The sequence below is a fragment of the Aethalodelphis obliquidens genome, unplaced genomic scaffold (assembly GCF_003676395.1).
Source record: "Aethalodelphis obliquidens isolate GAN/ISIS:26980383/991018 unplaced genomic scaffold, ASM367639v1 scaffold77, whole genome shotgun sequence".
NCBI classification, from domain to species: Eukaryota; Metazoa; Chordata; class Mammalia; order Artiodactyla; family Delphinidae; genus Aethalodelphis; species Aethalodelphis obliquidens.
Window position 1 is genome coordinate 84,202 of NW_020838021.1, and position 21,370 is coordinate 105,571.

Genomic DNA, 21,370 nt, shown 5'->3' on the forward strand with positions numbered 1-21,370 from the left:
CTTCCAACAAAGATCTGGGGGCATCATACACCTATGTTAGCTTGAACCCTGCCCTCTTCAAGAAAGGGCAGGGGGAAAGAAATACCTGGTATCAAGGGCTGCTTGGTGAAAAATGGGGAAGCAGGAGCTAACAGCATTGGAAGGAACTGGGCCTGTTGGGCAACCTATATTTTTATGTTTAAATTTTGGGAAATAAGAAGAGAGCAGCCTACTCTCGACATCCAAGGACCCTAGGAAATAATGATGAGTCAATGTCTCCTTTCAAAACTTCTCTATCCCTCTGCCTGCACTGGCTCTCTAGAACCACATATCTGTCCTGTATTCCACCCCCTCCAGGTGTTTCTGCCCACTGATGACATCATGTGAGAGAATGAATTAGTCCTGAAGAAGTGACTCAAAGGATGAGCATTTCAGGCAGCGTAGAAGGCTGGTAGGGAGTGTGCCTCTCTAGCAGGGCGAGCTGCCTCTTCTACTCATCACAATCAGAAATGTCTTCTTGGAGGAAAGCAAGACATGAAGGCATATGATAATCTATACAAATTTTATTTTAATATCAATTTGTATGGAAACAAGCAGGTGTCAGTGTTACACAGGCACGGAAAAAAGGGAAAGAAAAAAACCTCCAGTGATAATTGCTCTTGTATTTACACCATTTGGTTTCAACAGGGACAGGAAGTTTTACTGTTAGCTTCCTGTGGGAACTCCAGTTTCTGCACCTTCCCCTGCTGCCTCTCAGCATCACGATAGAGCAGGGATTTCTGAGCCTTCAATCGGCAAGCCAGGCACATGAAAATTGACTCCACGTTCTGGCTCTCTTTGGGGTCCTTGGCCGATGTCTCAAATAAGAGCATGTTATGGGCATCGGCAAATTTCAGGGCTAAGTTGGAGGGCACCTGGATCTGATCCCTCAAGTCACACTTGTTGCCCACAAGCACTTTCGGGACTAGTGGAGGCACGGCATGCCCATTGCATTCTTGGATCCACATTTTGAGGTTGGTGAAGGATGTCATCTTGGTGACGTCATAGACAAAGACCACGGCATGCACATTGCGGTAGTAATGCTCGACCATGCTTTTTCGGAAGCGTTCCTGACCGGCGGTGTCCCACACCTGAACCTGGAAGATACAAAGACCCGTATTTGGAGTCAGAAAGCGAAACATGAACAGATAGGAGAAAACATGGTTCTGTGACATTATAAAAATGAGGTGACAAGCCCTGACACAGGAAGTGGTTCTTTGACAAATTGGCAGAATGGACTTATCAACATATAGAGAGAAGTTTCTTTCAGGGTTTATTAAGTCTTTCTTAAGGTTTTTAGTTGAAAAACTGGAATGTAAATTGGTCAACTTTCCTGGAGGGCAATGTGGCAATATTGTCAAAAACCTTAAAAATGTACAAAACTCTTAGAGCCTAGAATCCCACTTCCAGAAATCTATACAAAAGAAATAGCAGATAACGTAAATAAGTACTTGGGATATAATATACAGCATGATGACCATAGTTACCACTGCTGTATAATATATATGAAAGTTGTTAAGAGAATAAATCGTAAGAATTCTCATCACAAGGAAAAACTTTTTCTTTTTTTTGCTTTTTCTTTTTATTGTATCTGTATGATATGATGCGTGCTCACTAAACTTACTGTGGTAATTATTTCACAATATAGGTAACTCAAACCATTATGCTGCACACCTTAACCTTATACAGTGATGTGCGTCAATTATATCTCAATAAAACGGGGGGGGGAGCAAAAAAAGAAAAGAAAGAGATATGTGGTCAAAATTCTGCGCAAAGATCTTAATCACTTAAAAAAAAAAAACAGGACTTCCCTGGTGGCGCAGTGGTTGAGAGTCCACCTGCCGGTGCAGGGGACACGGGTTCGTGCCCTGGTCCGGGAAGATCCCACATGCCGTGGAGCGGCTGGGCCCGTGAGCCATGGCCGCTGAGCCTGCGCATCCGGAGCCTGTGTTCCGCAACGGGAGAGGCCACAACAGTGAGAGCCCCGGATACCGCAAAAAAAACAGGAAACAACCTCCTAGGAGAGGAGCAGCTAAAATGTATGTATTGGGTTGGCAAAAAATTTCGTTTGGGGTTTTCCATACGATGTTATGAAAAACCTGAATGAACTTTTTGGCCAACCCAATATATATCTATACAATGGGCTATTATGCAGCCATTAAAATAACCTCTTCATAGAATAAATGGTGTAGAAAATGCTCATAAAATATAAGTAAGTGAAAAAAGTAGGAAACAAAATTTTTCATATGCTATGGTCCCAATTTTTTTTTAAAAAATTAAACATAGACAAATGCATAGGAAAGACTGGAAGCGTATATGCGAGGACATTAATGGTTATTTATGAACAGTGGAACTTAGGTGATATCTACTTTCTTCTTTTTTTTTTTTTGTATTTTCCAAATTTTCTACTTCATGCATACATCACTTTGTTTTTTTTGTTTTGTTTTGTTTGGTTTTTTTTTTTCATGACTTTTTAAAGCAAACAAAGTTAGTGTTAAAATCTCACCATGGGGCTTCCCTGGTGGCGCAGTGATTGAGAGTCCGCCTGCCGATGCAGGGGACATGGGTTCGTGCCCCGGTCCGGGAGGATCCCACATGCCGCGGAGCGGCTGGTCCCGTGAGCCATGGCCGCTGAGCCTGCGCGTCCGGAGCCTGTGCTCCGCAACGGGAGAGGCCACAGCAGTGAGAGGCCGCGTACCAAAAAAAAAAAAAAAAAAAAAAAAAAAAAAAAAAATCTCACCATGTGGCTCAATTGATTTTAAGTTCACTTCTTTGTTATGTAAAAGGTAATTTAGCTCACTGGATTTTTCTTCTGCATCTCAGCTTTTGGGATAATGAATAACATATGTAAAGATACAACTCCCAGGGGATACTCTGGAGTCTAAACACATTCAGCCCAATCTATTTCCTGTTATACATCCAAAGTCTTGGACAAGAGAAATCATGCTGAGAACGACGGCCCCAAGGCCTTATACAATTCTCAGTTATGAAAGAAAATGCGATTATGGTCACTAATTGACTACTATGGTTCTTAAAGCGAAGTATAGCCTTTATTTGGAGTTAGCAGTCAGTAAGTATAATCTAGTAAATATAATTGAATCTCTTTGCCGAATGAAGATCTTACAGGGCCCCAGAGTCATCATTGTGAACATCAGTTTTCATTGTCCAGGCTTCCCTTCATCTCCTCAATGGAGATGGCCGCCATGTTCCTTTGGCACGACATTCGAATTCATCTCCTTCTCCTATTTAGATTTCCATGTCTCTTGGTCAGACTCTCCTCTCCTCACTCCCGGATTACAGCAAAGTCTTTCGGACTCTAGATGTCTCCACTCCAGTGCCTCTTGCATACTGCTTTCAAACTAGCCTCCTAAATCCCTGCTTGTATCAGCGCGTTATTCTCCGCTTCAGCCAATTCCGATAGCCCTCTACTGCATGTGGCATCAAAATGGAAACATTTGTCTGCCATAATCAGACCCCACCCAACCTGGTTTCCAACTACTCAGCTGCACCTGCTTCTTTCTCTCCTCTGTCCCTTTGGTCCTGCTAGTCCAGCTTCCCCTGCAGAAGTGGTTGCCCCCTCATTGCTCTATCCAAATCTCACCCATTCTTCCAGGCTCGGCTCACACTGCACCTTCTTCCTAAAACCTTCTCCAACTTTTCTTCAATTCTCTTTCCTTAGGCATTCCTATCGCACTTTGAGTCTGCACCACACCATTTAGAATATATTTATTTGTTCTCTAGTCGTTTCATCAGTGTTCTTGGCATCCCTCCAGCTAGACTGTAAGCAGTCTTTTTCTGCATCAGATCACTCGTCATCATGCTTGTATCAATATCGTCGTTGTGATCAAAAAGCAGTATTGGCCTGAGCCAGCAAAACTACTGTCTGGCATCCTAGGTATCTGCCAAGGTGATTTCGGAGACAACATTCGACTTTGGTTACCCAGAAAAACATAAGTCCTCAAAGGCTGATTTGCTTCGGCAAGCAGAGACAGAAGAGATTTTCATTTCTTCCACCTCTCTGGTGCTCTGAGCAGGAAGAAAGAGGAGAGCAGGCCAGGAAAGGAATGGAGGTCAGTGGGAAGAGGGCAGGTATACTGCGAGAATATCATTACCACTTGGCTCCCACCCCCACCCTCCGGTAGTCTAGTCGTAACTCTTGCCTCTGAGTAAGGCTGAATGCCTACCAGCCCTCAGGCATGCGGCAGATGCTTTAACACCATGAGCTCAGGGCTCTAAAAATACCTGCCACTAGCAGGAACGTGGGTGGGAGTGTATGAGGTGTTTGGGGCTGAGTAGTTTGGCTGTTTGGCTTTTCTATGGCTTCAGAATTGTGCACGCCACCCCAGCTGCCAGAACTGCAGGGAGGGCCCTCTCTGCTGGAGACCTCCTTTGCCTTTCCAGTGCCTGGGGAGCCTTGGAGCTTTTATTCAGAGGCTCGGAATTTCAACTACTGCTCTCATTCCAGTTCTTTAGAAACCCCACCCCAAGTTCTTTGCACCCCTGTCTGTGGTGAGAGGGGAGCCAGGAAGCAGGCTGCTCACAGCAGAGAATCAGAAGAGCCAATGCTGTGGCCTCAAGAGCCATCAAAAAGGGACAGCACGGCAGTCAGGCTCGCTGGAACATGACTGACTTCATTTTGTTTCTGGGTTTAGTGTCCCTGTCCTTCTCAGCATCCTCATAAGCCCCTGGCCTCTGTCGGACAATGAAAGCATCTCCTCTCCCTTTGGCAGCTGGCACTCCCTCACCCAGTCCTCCCTTCCTGTGGGCACTGCACCTGACGCCTGCCCCTTAGCCACACACATGCCCCCAGGATCCTCTTTTCTCTCCAAGGGCCAGTGGGGTATAGTGGAGTCAAACCAACTAGGGTGCAAATCTCAACCCAATCATGTCCCACTAGTTAGGTGTCCTCAGTCAAGTTACTTTATCTTCAGCGTCCTCCTCTGGAAACTAAGGATAAACACAGCAATCTGGTAGGGATGCTGTGAGGATTAGCATTCCTTGTAAGTACAGGACACAGTGCCTAATACACTCCCCCTTCGCCCCTGGCCTGAGACTGCCACCATCAGGTCTGGCCAGACAGCTAATTGGGCTGGCGCTGTTGGAAACGCAGCAGTAGATGTGGAATTGGGAAAGCCGGGTTCTAGCCCCTCAGCTTTCTAGCTGAGTCAATGACCAGCCAAATGAAATAACATGCGAGGAAGAGCTTTTGCACAATATAAAGTGCTCTGCAAATATTAGCTGTTGCCATTGTCTCAGAGGGCCCATGAGCCGTGTCCTGGTAGCACTGCTCCTTGGATCCGTTGGTTCTCGTCCTGGAAAGCGCAGAAAGCTTGGCTTCTTTTCTTGGCTGCGCCACACAGCATATGGGATCCTACTGCCCCGACCAGGGATTGAACCTGTGTCCCCTGCATTGGAAGCGCGGAGTCTCAACCACTGGCCCGCCAGGGAAGTCCAAGCTTGGCTTCTTGAGGATGAGATCGAGCCAAGGCAAACGCAGTCAGTGGGGAGGGGGAAGAGAGAGGAAGGCCAGCAACAAGCCATGGGTGGCTGGGGGCAGGCCCAAAGTGACAGGGACTCTGGAGAGTCAAGGGGCACAGGGTGGGGAGCTGCCAAAGATAAATCTAGCCTTGTAAACCATTTTCCTGGGGCTACCGCTGCCTGAGCAAGCTTCGGCAAGTTCCTCACCCCTGCACGTGCTCTTAGCTGACATGGGTATTTCTTATCCCTAGGGAACATATCTGGCGTCTTTCTACAGATGAGGCATGAATGTCCTTTTGTTGGAGGCTGGTGGAGGGGGGGTAGAAGTGGAAAGAGAGAGAAAATACATCTGTAACCTTTGGAGGATGCCCGAGTGGATGACGGGAAAAGTTTAAGATAAATCTTTCTTCAGCTAGCTGGCTGCCCCATCTGCGTCTAAGATACACCACGTTCACACACCAGGCTGACACAGAGAATGGCAAAGGATGACAACAAAGAGAAACTCACCCACAGCAAGAGAGGCAGCAAGGGAGACAGAGAAACGACAAAACTGCTGGATAATTAACCATTCAGCTAACTGGCAGAAGATGGAAGCTCAGAAGCCCTAAGGAAGACATGACGTCATTCTGACTGCGGGCAGCTTCCGAGGGAACGCTTAGCTCAGCCACTCGGTAATGTAGCACACGAAGGTGTTTTTCCAAGTGATCAGTGGAGGAAGAGAAATCCACGATCCTGAACAGCACCTGCCCACAGCCTCGGCCGTCCTGCAGCGAGCGTGCCTGTTCTGGAGTGCTGGGGCAGAGGGTTGCCCAGGCTATAGGAGGAACCCAACTGGATAGCAGGGGGTGCTTGCATGAAAATTTACAAGGAATGGCTCAAAAATTAGAACTAAGCCTCCCCTCTACTACCTGCCCACCCCCAAACACACGCCCCAGTCGGCATTTTCCAATGCTTTTAGACTGAGACAGGTGCAATATGATTTAGCTAAACCTGTAAGGTGACAGACACTTAATGGTCATTAAGGGAAGCTCCACCCTGCCTTTGGGGATTGGGGGAGGCCTCCATCCTTCCTAGGCTGATGTCAGGGAGGACTGTCAGCTTTCCCATATGATGTCTCACCATGTCCCTGTCACAGGTAACTTTGTGGGTTGGATGGACGATGGGGCTGGCCCAGAGTGGGGATTTACATGCTCTTCTAAGCCAGGCAGCATGGTGTGTGGAAAGAGCAGCAAAAAGGGAATTAGGAGACCTGAGTTGTAGGCCGGGCCCTGGGTGATCTTAAGCAAACACGTTCTCTCTCTGAGCCTCAGTTTCCTCTCTGTAAGACAAGGAAGTCGGATTAGAGATGCCCTAAGGTCTCTTCCATCTCTGAACATCCTCTGATTCTCATACCCAAGGTGAGACAGTCAAGGTGCAAAAAGTAAAACCCAGGTACTCGGCTCGACGTCTGGGGTGCAGCCAAAGGTGACATCTTGAAGGCTCCTGGGTTCTGGGGCTGAAACCCTGGACCCCTGGCCTAGAAGAGACCATAAGGCTGGTTGCCCGGCATGCCACCTCCCCCTGAACACAATGCCCCCCAGCCAGATACTGCCCCGCTAGAGGAGAGAGCAGTAGGAAAGAGCATGAGCTCGGAATCTAGGTTGAAATCCTGGCCCTGTCACGGGGAAGGCAGGATAGTGAGATGGCAAAGTGCTTGGGCTCAAGAGTCAAAGACTGAAGCTCAGATCCACGTGCCTTGGGGCAAATTATTTAATCTCTCTAACTTTGGTCTCCTTATCTCTAAAACAAGAATGGTAATAATAGTCCTAATTTCATAGGGTTGCTGAGAAGACCAAATAAGATAGTGCATGGGAAGCGCCTAGCCTGTGCTCTTTGTTTCTTCAATAAATAGAACTTGTTGTTGTTATTATGATTATTGTAGGCTTTTCTTGATGTTCTTGTGAACCAGGAAATACTGGATTATAAATCTTGTGAGGGCATGGGGGACACATTGATTGGAGACACCAAATGGGGCTTCAAGGCCCTAGGGATGGCCCTGGTAATTAAGACAGTAGCCCCAAATACGCTAAATTAGTCGTCCCCCTGCAGGGGTTGACAGTATGTGCTACCCTGGGACACAGGGGGGCAGCCCCGGAGAGGCCACACCCTACTCTTGAACTGAGAGAAGAGCTTGCTGAGACCTCTCTGCCACTCTCCTGTGAGCACTGGCATTTTAGAGCCTGACAGCCTTCTCTTGCTGGCTGTGGTCTAGGGCCACCTCAGCCTGGGGACTTTTCTCTCTTCCCCAAAGGCAGTCACCTCCTAGTGTGATTTTGGTACCTGTTCCTTGAGAAACTTCAGGCCAGCCGGAGTATGGGGCAAAATCATCTCCTATGGAGCTCATTTGCTAGCTGCCATTCTCTGCCATCTCCCCAAGGACATGCTGGTCTCGCCTGCTGGCTTGGGCCCTGAGCTTGCAGCAGCTTTGCCAGAGGCAGGGTCCCCATCCCGCTGCTCCCACACCCCACCCTGAGCTCCTTCAGAATCTGCACTCAGAGGGCTCCTCCACGAGCAGTGTCACAAGGTTTTGCCCTCTTGAAAATATCATCTTCCCAAAAAAGCCTGTGTTAAGCACTTATCTGCACGTGGTGCTGTGCTGGGCTCTGTTTCTAGTGAGTCACATTGTCACAGGCTCTGCCCTCTGGGAAAAAGTCCGGAATCTTTGGCAGAGACTGTAAAATCCAGTTTGATCAAGTACTGGGTGTTAGAAGGGAAGGAATCTTTGCAAAATTTCCCCAAGGCCATTGGGTAGTGACCCTCTTCCACTCGTTTTCACCTCCCACTTTCTGGCTTCCTCCTCTCCTCTCCCCCTGTTCTCCTTCCCTAGACTCCCAAACGCTTCCTTTTCCTCCATCTAAATTTCAAGGGGACTTATTTCCCCCTCTCTTAAATCCAGAGGACTTGTTGGCTCAATGTGACACGATTTTAAACAAGCGATAGCATTAAATTCAAAAGGTTTTGAGGGTTTAAGAGCACATCCATAAGTACATTTCTAGTTGGGATTTTAAAAGGCATGTTTTAGAAATGCCAGAGTCTTACAATGTTACATTAAAGAAGTCCTAGCCAAGCAGATATTGACATAAGAGCCCTAGGAAAGGATGGAGACAGAGACCTACTTTGACTTTTAAAAGCAAATGTAGCAATTCCCTCCAAAATGCGAGGGGCAAAAAAGATCATTATTTCCAAACAGTGCCCTGTCTTCCTGATCCTGGGTCTCAGTTGTTTTCAAGAGCCTCCCTTACCAATACTGAGCTGCCCATCTTCCTGACATCTAGTGCCTTGGCCTGGTCTCTGAAGCCATTTTAAAACACATTCATTTTAATAATGAAGGAGTCAGGAACCTTGTACAGTTTAGAGCATTTCATCATTCTCCTCAGTTACTCAGTCCTTCTCTCCACATCACTCAGAAGAGAGGCCCTGTGGTCACTGGGGCTGTTTACCCAGCAGGAGGGAGGGTTGCCTTCACCCGACAGTGTCCGACCATAGGCTCAAGAAAAGGCCAGCTGTGGGACTTCCCTGGTGGCACAGTGGTTAAGAGTTCGCCTGCCAATGCAGGGTACATGAGTTCGAGCCCTGGTCTGGGAGGATCCCACGTGCTGCAGAGCAACTAAGCCAAATGCGCCACAACTGCTGAGCCTGTGCTCTAGAGGCCGCGAGCCACAACTACTGAGCCCACGTGCCACAACTACTGAAGCCCACGCACCTAGAGCTGGTGCTCCACAACAAGAGAGGCCACCACAACGAGAAGCCTGTGCACTGAAGGAAGAGTAGCCCCCGCTCGCCACAACTAGAGAAAGCCCGCACGCAGCAACGAAGCCTCAACTCAGCCAAAAATTAATTAATTAAAAGACAAAAAGAATTAAGAAAAGGCCAGCTGTGGGTCTAAAGAAGTTGGTCTTTAGTGCCCAGTGCCTTCTGAGGTGGCTTTCTTGCCCATAACCCTGCCCCCTCTGCTCCTCTGACACATGAAGCTGCCCTTGCCATGTCCTCCCTCCCTCCATCCTCGGCACATTGAAATATTACTGTCCTATCGAGTTTCTACCTTTTCTGAACCAAAAGTGAGCACAAATGGTCAGACAAGAATATCTGTACTTAGCCTACTTGACAAACTAAAGAGAGGGGGGCACCAAGACACTTCCCTTAGCCCTCAGATAAGTTGCTCTGCATTTTTACAAAGGCCTGCTGAAGACAATACCCACAGAATGAGTAATGGGCATTAGGTACCCAGACAAATAAAGAAGATATCATTTAAGGGGTACTTTCCAAAAGAACTAGTTTAATCTACTATGAAGTGTTGGCAGGTAACCCTGTCTCAATTTCTTTAAAAGGGCTCATGGCTTTGTGCCAGAAGCACCCCACACCACTCCTATTCCAAATCAGCCTTAAACTTAATTATAACTTGTAATTTAAAATAAAGCAGCTTTCATTCTCTATGGAGTTCCATCTCCCCCCACCCCAGCAAGGCCTGGGGGCTTAGCCAAAGCAGGTTTTTGCAACCTACTGGCACCCACGAGGTAGAAGGGACCTCAAGATGTGTAAAGCGCTTTGGGATCCATCCCACAGACCAGGACGGAGATCCCTCATACCGCCCTCTGCCCACAGGTGCCGCTGCTCCCGGCTCAGGGTCAAGGATAGGATCAAACAGGCTTTTCCTAGTGGGAGCTGTCAGGCAGGGGCAAAGGGCATGAATGCAGCCACTCCCGCCTGCCCTCAGAAAACGGGTGAGGTGGGTACTGGGCCACTGAGAGAGGCGAAGGGGATAAGGACGTGCCGAGGGTCTTGGGCTCAGCAAGCGGCGACACAGCCACGCGCTGGACATTTACAACCACTAGAGCAACGCCTCTGGCAAGGCCCCCTCCCAGATCCCTCCCTTCCCGGACCTGACCGTCTGGATCACCTTGATCTTCTCGCCCTCGATTTCCACGGTCTTCTCCCTGAAGTCCACGCCGATGGTGGCCTCAGTCTTGTCCGGGAAGGTCCCCCCGCAGAAGCGGAAGGTCAGGCAGGTCTTGCCCACATTGGAGTCCCCAATCACGATGATTTTGAAGATGCGAATCTGCACGTACTGGTCCAGCGACGAGTCCAGCTCCAGGGACGCCAGGCCAGCGGCCGAGGCGGGCTGCAAGTTCCCATGGCCCAGGATGGGCTGCGCCATCTCCCCCGGACCGGACCCGGGCCCCAACCCCCCTCGAGGGCTACACACAAAGAAAACGGCCACGTTAGTGCGCTCGAGGCGAGCGAGCTTTGTGCGTGTGTATATGTGTGTGTGTGTGTGTGTGCGTGTCTGTATCCGCGCGTGTGTGCGTGCGCCAGCAACGTGTGCGCGCGCGCGCGTGAAGGGGGTGCCTCTCACCCCAGGCCCCCCCTCCTCCAGCGCACCCTCCTAGCAGCTCTGAGACAGCGACACAAAAGCCAGGGAGGGGAGGAGAGATGGAGGAGAGTGGGCAAGCGTTCTCCTTGCGCCTGTGCGCTGGGACGGGACGCTCGGGCGTGCGATCCTACCGCGCTCCCCAGGCCGCTGCGGCCGCCACCGCACCTTTGCCTAGACCCTCCCCTGCCTGGACTCCAGGGACACACCGGAGGGAGGAAGCCTAGGGAGGAAAGGGTGGGTGGGGAGAGCCGCACACACCACCCCAGGATGGTCTTCCTTTCTCCTTGCCCCCATTTATTTTATAGGTTTATAGGTTTCGGGCTCCCCACCCCCACTTTCTCGGAGCGCACGAGGTCAGCGGGCACAGCTGGGGAGGACAAAGAGAGCTGCACCCTCAGGCATCTCTGGAGCACCTCGGCCTCGGAGCGACACTACTCGGCGGGGGTGGGGGGTGGGGCGGAGATACCTCCTTCACCAAGCGGCCGGCAGCTGCGCCGCGCCTCCGCAGCCTCCTCCCAAGCCTTAGGATAAAGCGATGCTCTGTCTTATTGAGAAAGCAGGTGCGCTCGCGCGCCCCAAGGAGCCGGGGAGGGCGCTGCCAAGACACGCTGTGGGTTATGGGGGACCGCGCAGCTGCGAGAGGTAGGCAGGGGCACGGGTGTCCGTGTGTAGGGGGAGTTAGTGTTTCTGTCACAGACTTGTCAGATGTAGGGGGGCGCGTGCCAGGCGCCAACCTTCCCTTATCACACCACGAGCACCCATCCTCTGAATGTTCAGGAGAGTGGCTCCCATTGGCTGCTGCAGTCGGTTGTGTTTGTCTAGCCAATGGGGAAGGCCCGCCACGGGAGAGGGCCGAACATGGGGTAGAAGAAGGGGGAAGCTGGTGGTGGCAGCTTCAGCAAAAGGGGACTTTGTTTCCGGGGCTAACCATTACAGGTCCAGGTGGAGGGATCGTGGGACATAGCATAAACCTCACAGTGTGTTGCATTCCTGAGCCCTCCATATAATCATAAATCCTTCCAGAATGGTGGAGTTTCAAAAGGAATTATAAACCCCTAGGAGCGTTCACCCCTCTGCAACTGAATGTAGAACAAAGTGGTTGGGTCTAATTTGCCAGAAGCCTAGGTTATGCTTGGAAGATGATAAATGAACAGAACTTTCTTACAGTGTTGGGGGCAGCTTCCCAAGGCTTAATAAGCATCACACATCTTGGTCAAGACCAGTATTCCCTCTACCGAAAGTGATTTGCAGGTTCAGAATCTGTTTGAAATCAACTCTGCTGAGGTACAATTTACATATAATAAAATGTGCCCGTTTATGTTTGCTTTTAAGACTTTATCCCTCCTCCCACATATTTCATAAGTTAAGGTAATATTGACACATACCAATAGCACCGACGTATGCGTTATTTGCTAACGCCATCAAGGTCAGGGATTCCAGCAGCACACGTGAGTTACCATCTTATTTGTGTGTGAGGCTGAGCTGCAGAAGAGACAAGTATGACGAAATCCATTCCCACTATGAGGAAAACAATTCAGTGCATCGGTGATAGATCTGTAAGCAAATCGGAATGTGACTGCTCAGCCAAGTCCAAGTTACTCAAAATGGCTGGGAAAATGGGGTCTTCTAGTTAGGAAGCTTTTTAAGCTGAGTTAGCAGATATATATACAGCTAACTCTTTTAGCATATATGTGGGTCACCCATTTCTAAAACCCTAGATTATACGATTCAGTATTAAAACTCGAGAAGGATTTAATCTTAGTTGGCTAATCGAAGGTCATCATTATGAATACCAATTATCATTGTCCAGTGTGAATAGTAATCCTCATTGTACAGTATTTTGTTTCTGATTGGTTGACGTCTAGATAATAGTTTGCCAAATCATTCTCCTCTGAATTGGAAGCTAATGCTCCTGGTGATCATTATCTAGAGAAGAGTAGCTATTTTTTAAAAAAGGTAACTATTAATTAGGCATATCCAGTAGGTAAGAGTGAAAAGAAGGGCTTCCCTGGTGGTGCAGTGGTTAAGAATCCGCCTGCCAATGCAGGGGACACAGGTTCGAGCCCTAGGCCGGGAAGATCCCACATGCCGCAGAGCAACTAAGCCTGTGCGCCACAACTACCGAGCCTGTGCTCTAGAGCCCGCAAGCCACAACTACTGAGCCCGCGTGGTACAACTACTGAAGCCCGCGCGCCTAGAGCCCGTGCTCCACAACAAGAGAAGCCACCGCAATGAGAAGCCCACACACAGCAATGAAGAATAGCCCCTGCTCGCTGCAACTAGAGAAAGCCCGTGTGCATCAACGAAGACCCAACACAGCCAAAAAAAAAAAAAAAAAAAAGAGTGAAAAGAAGCTTTGCTAATTCATAGCCATAATTAAAGCTAACTTTCTGGGAGATATAAAAAGATATTACATCCACATAAGATTATTTAGACATATGCTCCCAGCAAAAACTTGTCACTGAGTCTGAGAGTTCACATTATATTTGTAAGGTAGAAACACTGATTTCTGGAAATGTGGTATATCAAAATGGGCCCCATGCCCTAATAAAATACTCTGTGGAGTGAGATTTGGGGGAAATTTCACTTATATTTTTGGAGTTATTCAATATGTGTAAGTTGCTTTTGCCACCCAAAATGATAAAATATAATTTTTTATTAAGAGGACAAGAAAACTTCATTGTACCTATTGCAAAAATAAATGTGCTGTACAATGTCTTTTTTGTATGTTAATTGTGCATCATTAAATGACTGTCTTTCAAATACACCCAGTTGTTTTCATAGGTATCTGATCGTCATGATTTTGATAGTGTTTTCCAAAGCTTCTTTCACCAACAGATATGATTAACTTTGTATTTAATCAATCCATGTTTATTATTGGCTTTTAGAAATAGCAATAAATTTCAATGTCTTCAAGACCTTTAAAATATGAAATAAGTAGAAATCATTTTTTACCTTATTGTGGAATTGATATTTTCAATATTTATCCCCCCAAAGAGTCCTAGCTTAAAAGGCAACTACTGGGACCTCCCTGGTGGCACAGTGGTTAAGAATCCACCTGCCAATGCAAGGGATACAGGTTTGAGCCCTGGTCCAGGAAGATCCCACATGCCGCAAAGCAACTAAGCCCGTGTGCCACAACTACTGAGCCTGCGCTCTACAGCCTGCAAGCCACAATTACTGAGCCCACGTGCCACAACTACTGAAGCCCGCACACCTAGAGCCCATGCTCTGCAACAAGAGAGGCCACCACAATGAGAAGCCCGCACACTGCAACAAAGAGTAGCCCCTGCTAGCCGCAACCAGAGAAAGCCCACGCGCAACAATGAAGACCCAATGCAGCCAAAAATAAAAATAAATAAAAAAATGTTTTTTTTTTAAAAAAGGCAACTACTACCTGCACTTCTGAACACAACCTATTTTTTTTTTTTTTTTTTTTTTTTTTTTTTTTTGTGGCACGCGGGCCTCTCACTGCCGTGGCCTCTCCCGTTGCGGAGCACAGGCTCCAGACGCGCAGGCTCAGCGGCCATGGCTCACGGGCCCAGCCGCTCCGTGGCATGTGGGATCTTCCCGGACCGGGGCACGAACCCGTGTCCCCTGCATCGGCAGGCGGACTCTCAACCACTGCGCCACCAGGGAAGCCCTAACCTATTCTTAATGAGTAAGGGAACCCTGGATCATGTTCACCCAATAAATACTGCTTCCTGGGTTAAACTTCCTAAAACAACTTTGTAATTTCATTCTTTATCCCTATTCCACTAAAGATAATATCTTCATCGCCTACAATATTAGGGCCAAACCCTTTTGCTTGTTCAAATCTGGCCCCACCATATTCACCCGTCCTTACTTACTTCCTAGTATGTACTCTCTACCATTGTCCCCTGAAAACGTGCTGGGTTTTGTTTTATACCTACAAGCAGCATGGTGCTTCCTCTAAGATACTTTACAAATATTAGGTCATTTAACCTTCATAACAACCCTATGAGATTGGTAAAAGAGGAAAGTGAGGCACAAGTTAAGTGACTTGCCCAAGTGGCAGAGCCAGGATTCAACCTGGGGCAGACCAGATGCAAAGTCAATGGTGCTTAACCACTGAAAATATTACCTTTGGTCCCAAAGTATTCACCATCTGAAATATCATTCCTTCTCCTCCACTATTTGAATTTTACTACTCATCCTTCAAGACACAGCTCAAGTAACACTTCTTACATGAAGTCCTTCCTTAGCTATTCCATCCCATATTTTCTCTTGCTCTTGCATTACATCAGATATTATTTATTATTTAAATGACCAGTAATATGTCATCTCCCCAACTAGACAGTGACCACTTCCTATACTTTTCATATCCCCCAGAGCTCCTTTAATAGCACAGTCCAAGTGGCAAGTGCTCAATAAATACCTGTTAAATGAACATGTAACTCAAAACTTTGAAATAGGCATATGTTATGTTTTGCATACAGCCAATAATTTATTTCCAATTTAGCTTACATTTGGTAGAGTCAAAACACCTAGTTACACTCAGCCCCTCACCGTACTCCTCCCACAACTCTTAAAATCCTGCTTAGGAATACTCTCACAGAAAGTCTGTGAAGCACGAACTCTTTTTGCCAGCATCCTGCTCTCAAGCACGGAAGCCATAATAGCAGGAGACTGTCCGCAGCCCTCGTACAGCATCTAGGACACAGAACTGCACAATATAAAAGCGATTTGGGAAAGAGAGCGGGGAATGACTACTAGTCCTGCAAACAGGGGCTGGGTGGGAAAGCGCCAGCAATTTGTAAAGACGGAAGTCCACTCCGAATCTGGGAAGCCAGATGCTCCGGCTGGACCTACGGAAATACTGGAAGTGGACTACAGCCAGAGAACCCGGAAAGCTTAGTACCTAGTAAATAGTGGCCTAAAACAGAAGAACAAACTGAGGTGCTGGGGCCACGCTTTGTGAGGTGTCGTTACAGGTTCCCGCCATCGACAGAGCGGCAGCACCGGCCACAACCGCCAGGCAAAGCGGCCCCACCGGTCCCTCCTTGGACAGCTTTTGAGCTCGCTTAGCGGAATGCGTTACCATCAACCCGCAGAAACTTGCAAGCAACTCAGCCTGCGGTCTTTCCAAGTGTTCGGACAGCTAGGCGCATGCGCACAGCTTCTCCCCGTGCGGACCAATCGCAATGCGGCGCTGAGCGTTACGCCTGCGCAGTAGGCCTCCAGTCGCGCTTCCCCTTCCCCTGCTCTAGAAGGCCGGCCTAGCTGTCCAATGCCCACCCGGAGCTGGGAGGAGGAGCCTACGTAGAGTGCGTGTGAAGGGAGCCGGGGGAACTGGCCAAGGCCCACGGTGTTTGACCTGTCGGTCCGTCCGTGCTTAAGAAGAAAGGAAAGGAGGAGGAGGTCCAGAGTAGCGGTTGCGGAAATGTACCGGTGTGGAGGCCTGGCGGCGGGTGCTTTGAAGCATAAGCTGGCGCCCTTGGTGCGGACAGTGTGCGTCCGAGGCCCGAGGCAGAGGAACCGGCTCCCAGGTGACTGACCCATCCCGGGCAAACCCCACCTTGAAGACCAAGTACCTGGGTTCTACAGGCTCCCTATGCCTCTCAGGCCTTCCCCACCCCACCCCACCCCCGCCCCTGGGGAAAAACTATAAACACACTCAACAGTCGCGTGAATTCCGAATTGGCGGGATTCAAACCGTAAGTTTCGCAAGCCGTGCCGGCCTGACCTTCAAGGGATTTGAGCCCAGTAGTCGGCTTGAGGCCTTTTTCTGGGAGGGTTTGCTGTTCAGGGATAACAGAACAGCTGGCTGTCTCGTATTGTCCAATGCCACCTCCCGGCCACCCCCAGTCAGCCTTTTTAGAGCAATGAGGTGAAGTAGACTTTGTCATTTATCGATTGAGAGACTTTAAGCAGGACACTTAAGCCCTACGCCTCAGTTCCTTCTGTAAATGAGCATATTACCTGCCTACCTTCCAAACCCCAGATCGGATTCATAGATTTGAGTGCCCTGTGAAACAGAAACAGTGCAATCAGTGCAAGTAAGGAGTCAGTCCGCCGTGCGCCAGCCACCGGGAAGAGTTGGCCCAGAATTAGTCTGAGATGCCTGGTCAGTGTAATTCTTGGTAGTCTCAACGCTTCGAAGAAACAGTTTGCAGAAAGCATTGTATTTGCCCTCCATGAAGTTGTTTCAGCAAATTTTAGAGCTAGAAGGGATTTCGTAGTAAAGTTCAACCCACTAATTTTATAGATAATAAACCGAGGCACAGAGAGGTGAAATTGCTTGCTCAAGGTCACATACCTAAGTAACAGGCAGAGCAAAGGTTAGTTTGCCAGTCTCTAGGTCCCTAATCCTCTTGCCCCAACTCCACACTGCTTCCTAAAGTTTGACCTCAAAAGGTTAAGGATGAATCCGGTTCCCCTTTAGCCCATTGGGCATCAGATTCCTTGAATTTATCTAAGCATGTCTTGAGCCTGCTGATTTCCAACCTGCACAATTTCAGGGGGGTAAAGAGTTATCCACCTGTAGGAGGTGCTGTTTTGTTGTTCTTTTTTTTTTTTTTTTTTTTATCAATCATCTTTGAATGGCCACCCGAGGATATTCACATTTGCTATGTCAGTGTGGAACTGCCTTGAGGCCTTTTCAATTTGGAACTGCCTTCTGGGTGCTTTAAAAAAAAAGTGGAAAATATTTCCCTTAGATTGTGAGAGTCTTCGGAAATGTGCATTTGAAAAGTTTTTCCAGTTGCTATGCCTCAAGAAAATGTTTCCTGATGGGTGTACCTGAGGTATGTTCTAAGACATGTTGCTTTGGGAACTTAAAGACCAGATTAGATTTTAAAAACTAACATCCTGTCTATGATGTCATCTGTATGGGTTTTGTGCATTGAAATGAGAATGCTCTATGTAAGTTGGACAGAAATTTAGGTAAGCTGAAGATTTTCATCCACACTGGGCTTTCAAACTTTGTGTACTTATTTTGCTTAAAACTCACAACTTTTGCCAGCATTCTGAAGTCTGACCAAAAGTTCTCATCAATTAAGTATGGATTTGCAAAGGTAAATTGATTTATGAGACATTTGAGGTGGTTGGTGATATTAGAACTACTGAAAAATACTCACTGAAAACGTTCTTTTCCATTGCATGACTTTATTTTAAGGCAGTGTGCTGTAGAATATATTCTGACTTCTTGACATATTCATCATTTCTTTGTATACACTTACTCTTTGTCCTTTGGCCAAGCACCAGAGTATAACATCATTACCTTTAGCAGTGGGTGGGGGTGGTTACAATTTCAAAAAGAAATGCTTCTGTCATTTAAGGCATCAACCTTGTTTTCTGGCTTGATTACTGATTGCTTTTAATCTGGTTTCTTTTGCACATAGCAGCATTTACCATATGTTTTTGCATAGATCAGGAAGAGGCATTGTTTGTTGATATGCCATTTCCCCTCCTTTTATCCCTTCCTCCCCACTAGTTCTTTGCCAGGATTATAGCAAACTTTAAACCTCCCTTGAAACATCTCATCCACATCTGTCACCATTGTCAGGTTCGTTTCCATTATATGTTGCCTTTTACCTTAAAACCATAATTGCTACTATTTGTTTATTTACTTTATTTGGATGCTCTGCCTCTTTCCAGAAATGATTAAAGGTAATTAATAGTCATCACTTTATATCTGCATTCAGCACTGAGCAGATTGGTTAGGTAGTAGATATTTTCTGTTCTGTAGTATTTTATTTGGTTATCAAACATTGTGCCACCGATGTGATCAGACTGATCACCGACCCCTGAGGTGAGGGTCAAATGTTTGAACATTTTTCTCTGTTCAGAATCCTTCTCACCTCTTTAAAAAGGAAACTGGACATCTTGAGGGCAAGGATCCAGGCTTCCTGGGCACTGCCACATGACACTTGCTTTGAAGCCTAGAAGATGAGCCTTTACCTACTCCTTCTGCTGAGGCAAAACTTTCCCAAAGAAAATTTTAGCAAGTCAGCATTTTCTGCAACCAATTAATATGTTGTATTCTCTAGACATATTTTAAGGGAGTTGTTGCATATTGTAAGTTTTATGTTTCCAAAACTTTCCTGGTCATATAAATTGAATGGAGGGCCAACCCTGAAAGTACTGAATGAGAATCTGTAGGAGAGAGCCTTGGGAATTTATATTTATATTTAACAAGCCCCTTGATGTAATTCATATGATCAGGCAAGTTTGGAAACTACTGTTCTGATGAATAATGACTCTTTCCCTTCCATTCTTCTGACCTAAGGATTAAAAACCAAACTGAGCAGCCTTGAGTCTCTTGTGATTTGTGTCAAGTTCATTTTCTGATATTCAGAAGAGTAGCAGCCATTCTCCCCTCCTAAGCTCTACACTATCTGAGACAGGAGTTATGTCATATTTATTTTTGTGTCCTCAGCATTTTGTACAGTCTCTGGTACGTGGTGAATTCTCAGTGACTAAACCCTAGTAATGTGAAGGACGTAACTTTGCAGAATAGAGTTAGATTTTTTTTTTCTGTCATCTAAATCATTTTTCTTCTGGTGCCTTCAGAGTGTTTCACACAAGAGGCATCTAACTACAATGGACAGATCATCTAGGCTTGTCCTATCCTGTGTTTTATCCATGTCAGAAAAATAAGTTTGACATTCAGAAAACAAGATTCAAGAGCATATAGACCTCTTAACCACTTGAGATTCCTAGGTGCCTCAATTGTGTGAATGTATTTCTGGAAAAGGCCTTCTGGGAGTATGGAAAAACAGGAGATTATGAAATCTAAAGAAATGAATTTGCTAATTTAGGTACTATTCTAATGCTAGCCTGTGGTATTTGAAGTTACTAATTTATTATTAAGCAGCCTGTACAATGGGATATGGCCAAAACTTCTTTGCAAAGAATTCTTCAAAGTGTTCAGTCCTTATCAGTAGAACTGGGGAGAATTTCTATTTCCTTATTTTATTCATTAATTCAAGAAATATTTGTTGAGCAAACACCTACAGGAATTGAATCTTTGCACGATATAATGAATATAGACAATGATGTTGTATTATATTATCAGACTTGCTAAGAGACTAGATCTTAATTATTCCAACCACTAAAAAGAAATGATAATTATATGACACAGTAGAGGTTCTAATTATCGCTAAAATGGCAATCATATTATTACATATAAATGATCAAATTTTTAAAAAAAAGAATTGAATCCTAAGTGTGAGGAAGGAACCTCTGCCTCTGTACATGTGGTCTGACTGCAGAAAATCTAAAACAAGTAGATTGGGGCAATGAAAAGTCAAGGAGTAAGGTGGCTTTCCCACATTAATAAGACAAGTGAAAAGGCATGTTTCAGTCATAATGTAAAATCTCCTAAAACTTTGAGGCTATGGGGGGAAAGGTGTGGGAATAATTTTATAGGTAAAAGAAAATTGGAGGGAAAATATGAACATCCATACAATATTATCACCTTTTACAAAATTAAAGTCACTAGGTATGTAAAAAGTTGGTTTGTTAATGACAGTATTGTATTATATTTCTTTTCAAGCAATAGTTTAAATGTAAACCCATTTACTTTGTAAAAAATCAATTTACTTTTTTTAAACATCTTTATTGGAGTATAATTGCTTTACAATGGTGTGTTAGTTTCTGCCGTATAACAAAGTGAATCAGCTATATGTATACATATATCCCCGTATCCCCTCCCTTTTGCATCTCCCTCCCTCCCACCCTCCCTACCCCACCCCTCTAGGTGGACACAAAGCACCTGAGCTGATCTCCGTGTGCTTTGCGGCTGCTTCCCACTAGCTCTCTAGTTTACATTTGGTAGTGTATATATGTCCATGCCACTCTCTCATTTCGTCCCAGCTTCCCCTTCCCCTTCCCCGTGTCCTCAAGTCCATTCTCTACGTCTGCATCTTTATTCCTGTCCTGCCCCTAGGTTATTTAGAACCTTTTTTTTAGAGAAATGCAAGTCAAAACTACAATGAGGTATGACGGTCAGAATGGCCATCATCCAAAAAAAAAAAAATCTGCAAACAGTCAATGCTGGAGAGGGTGTGGAGAAAAGGGAACCCTCTTGCACTGTTGGTGGGAATGTGAATTGATACAGCCACTATGGAGAACAGTAGGGAGGTTCCTTAAAAAACTACAAATAGAACTACCATATGACCCAGCAATCCCACTACTGGGCATATACCCTGAGAAAACCAATTTACTTTTAAATGTCTTTTTTTTGTGTGCAAATTGAGACAAGAACTGCTGAACTTACCCAAATCTACACCTTTAGTTTTATGTTTGTGAAAAGCAAGCAAAATCAGAATATTATATTAAATTATTATATTAAAGCAAAGTTATTATTTCTGTATTTAGAATCTTCTAGAGGGATAAACAGAATTTTAAAAGCATTTATTTTCAGTAAAGAAAAACTTGGAGTGAAGGTAAAGGACAAAACTAAATTCTTTGTGCTAAGTCATGTGGAACTTTTTCTAC

At 46.2% G+C, this 21,370-nt stretch overlaps 2 protein-coding genes across 3 annotated transcripts in view; one reads left to right on the forward strand and one right to left on the reverse strand.

Annotated features, from left to right (window-relative positions):
- Positions 1–527: 527 nt before the first annotated feature.
- Positions 528–15,998, reverse strand: RAB33A (RAB33A, member RAS oncogene family). The gene is made up of 4 exons (XM_027092297.1): positions 15,789–15,998; positions 12,292–12,460; positions 10,433–10,730; positions 528–1,115 (listed from the first exon to the last, which is right to left on the reverse strand). The coding sequence occupies exons 3-4, from the start codon at positions 10,688–10,690 to the stop codon at positions 660–662; spliced, it is 714 nt and encodes a 237-aa protein (XP_026948098.1). The 5' UTR covers positions 10,691–10,730; positions 12,292–12,460; positions 15,789–15,998; the 3' UTR covers positions 528–659.
- Positions 15,999–16,075: 77 nt separating this feature from the next.
- AIFM1 (apoptosis inducing factor mitochondria associated 1) overlaps positions 16,076–21,370 on the forward strand; it is a 28,070-nt gene continuing 22,775 nt past the window's right edge. Inside the window, exon 1 of one of the 2 annotated variants that reach the window (XM_027092295.1) lies at positions 16,076–16,416. In XM_027092295.1, coding sequence (XP_026948096.1) covers positions 16,311–16,416 — 106 coding nt within the window. In that variant the 5' untranslated portion in view covers positions 16,076–16,310. The remainder of the gene's footprint in view (positions 16,417–21,370) is intronic. The other variant, XM_027092296.1, reaches the window with a different exon arrangement.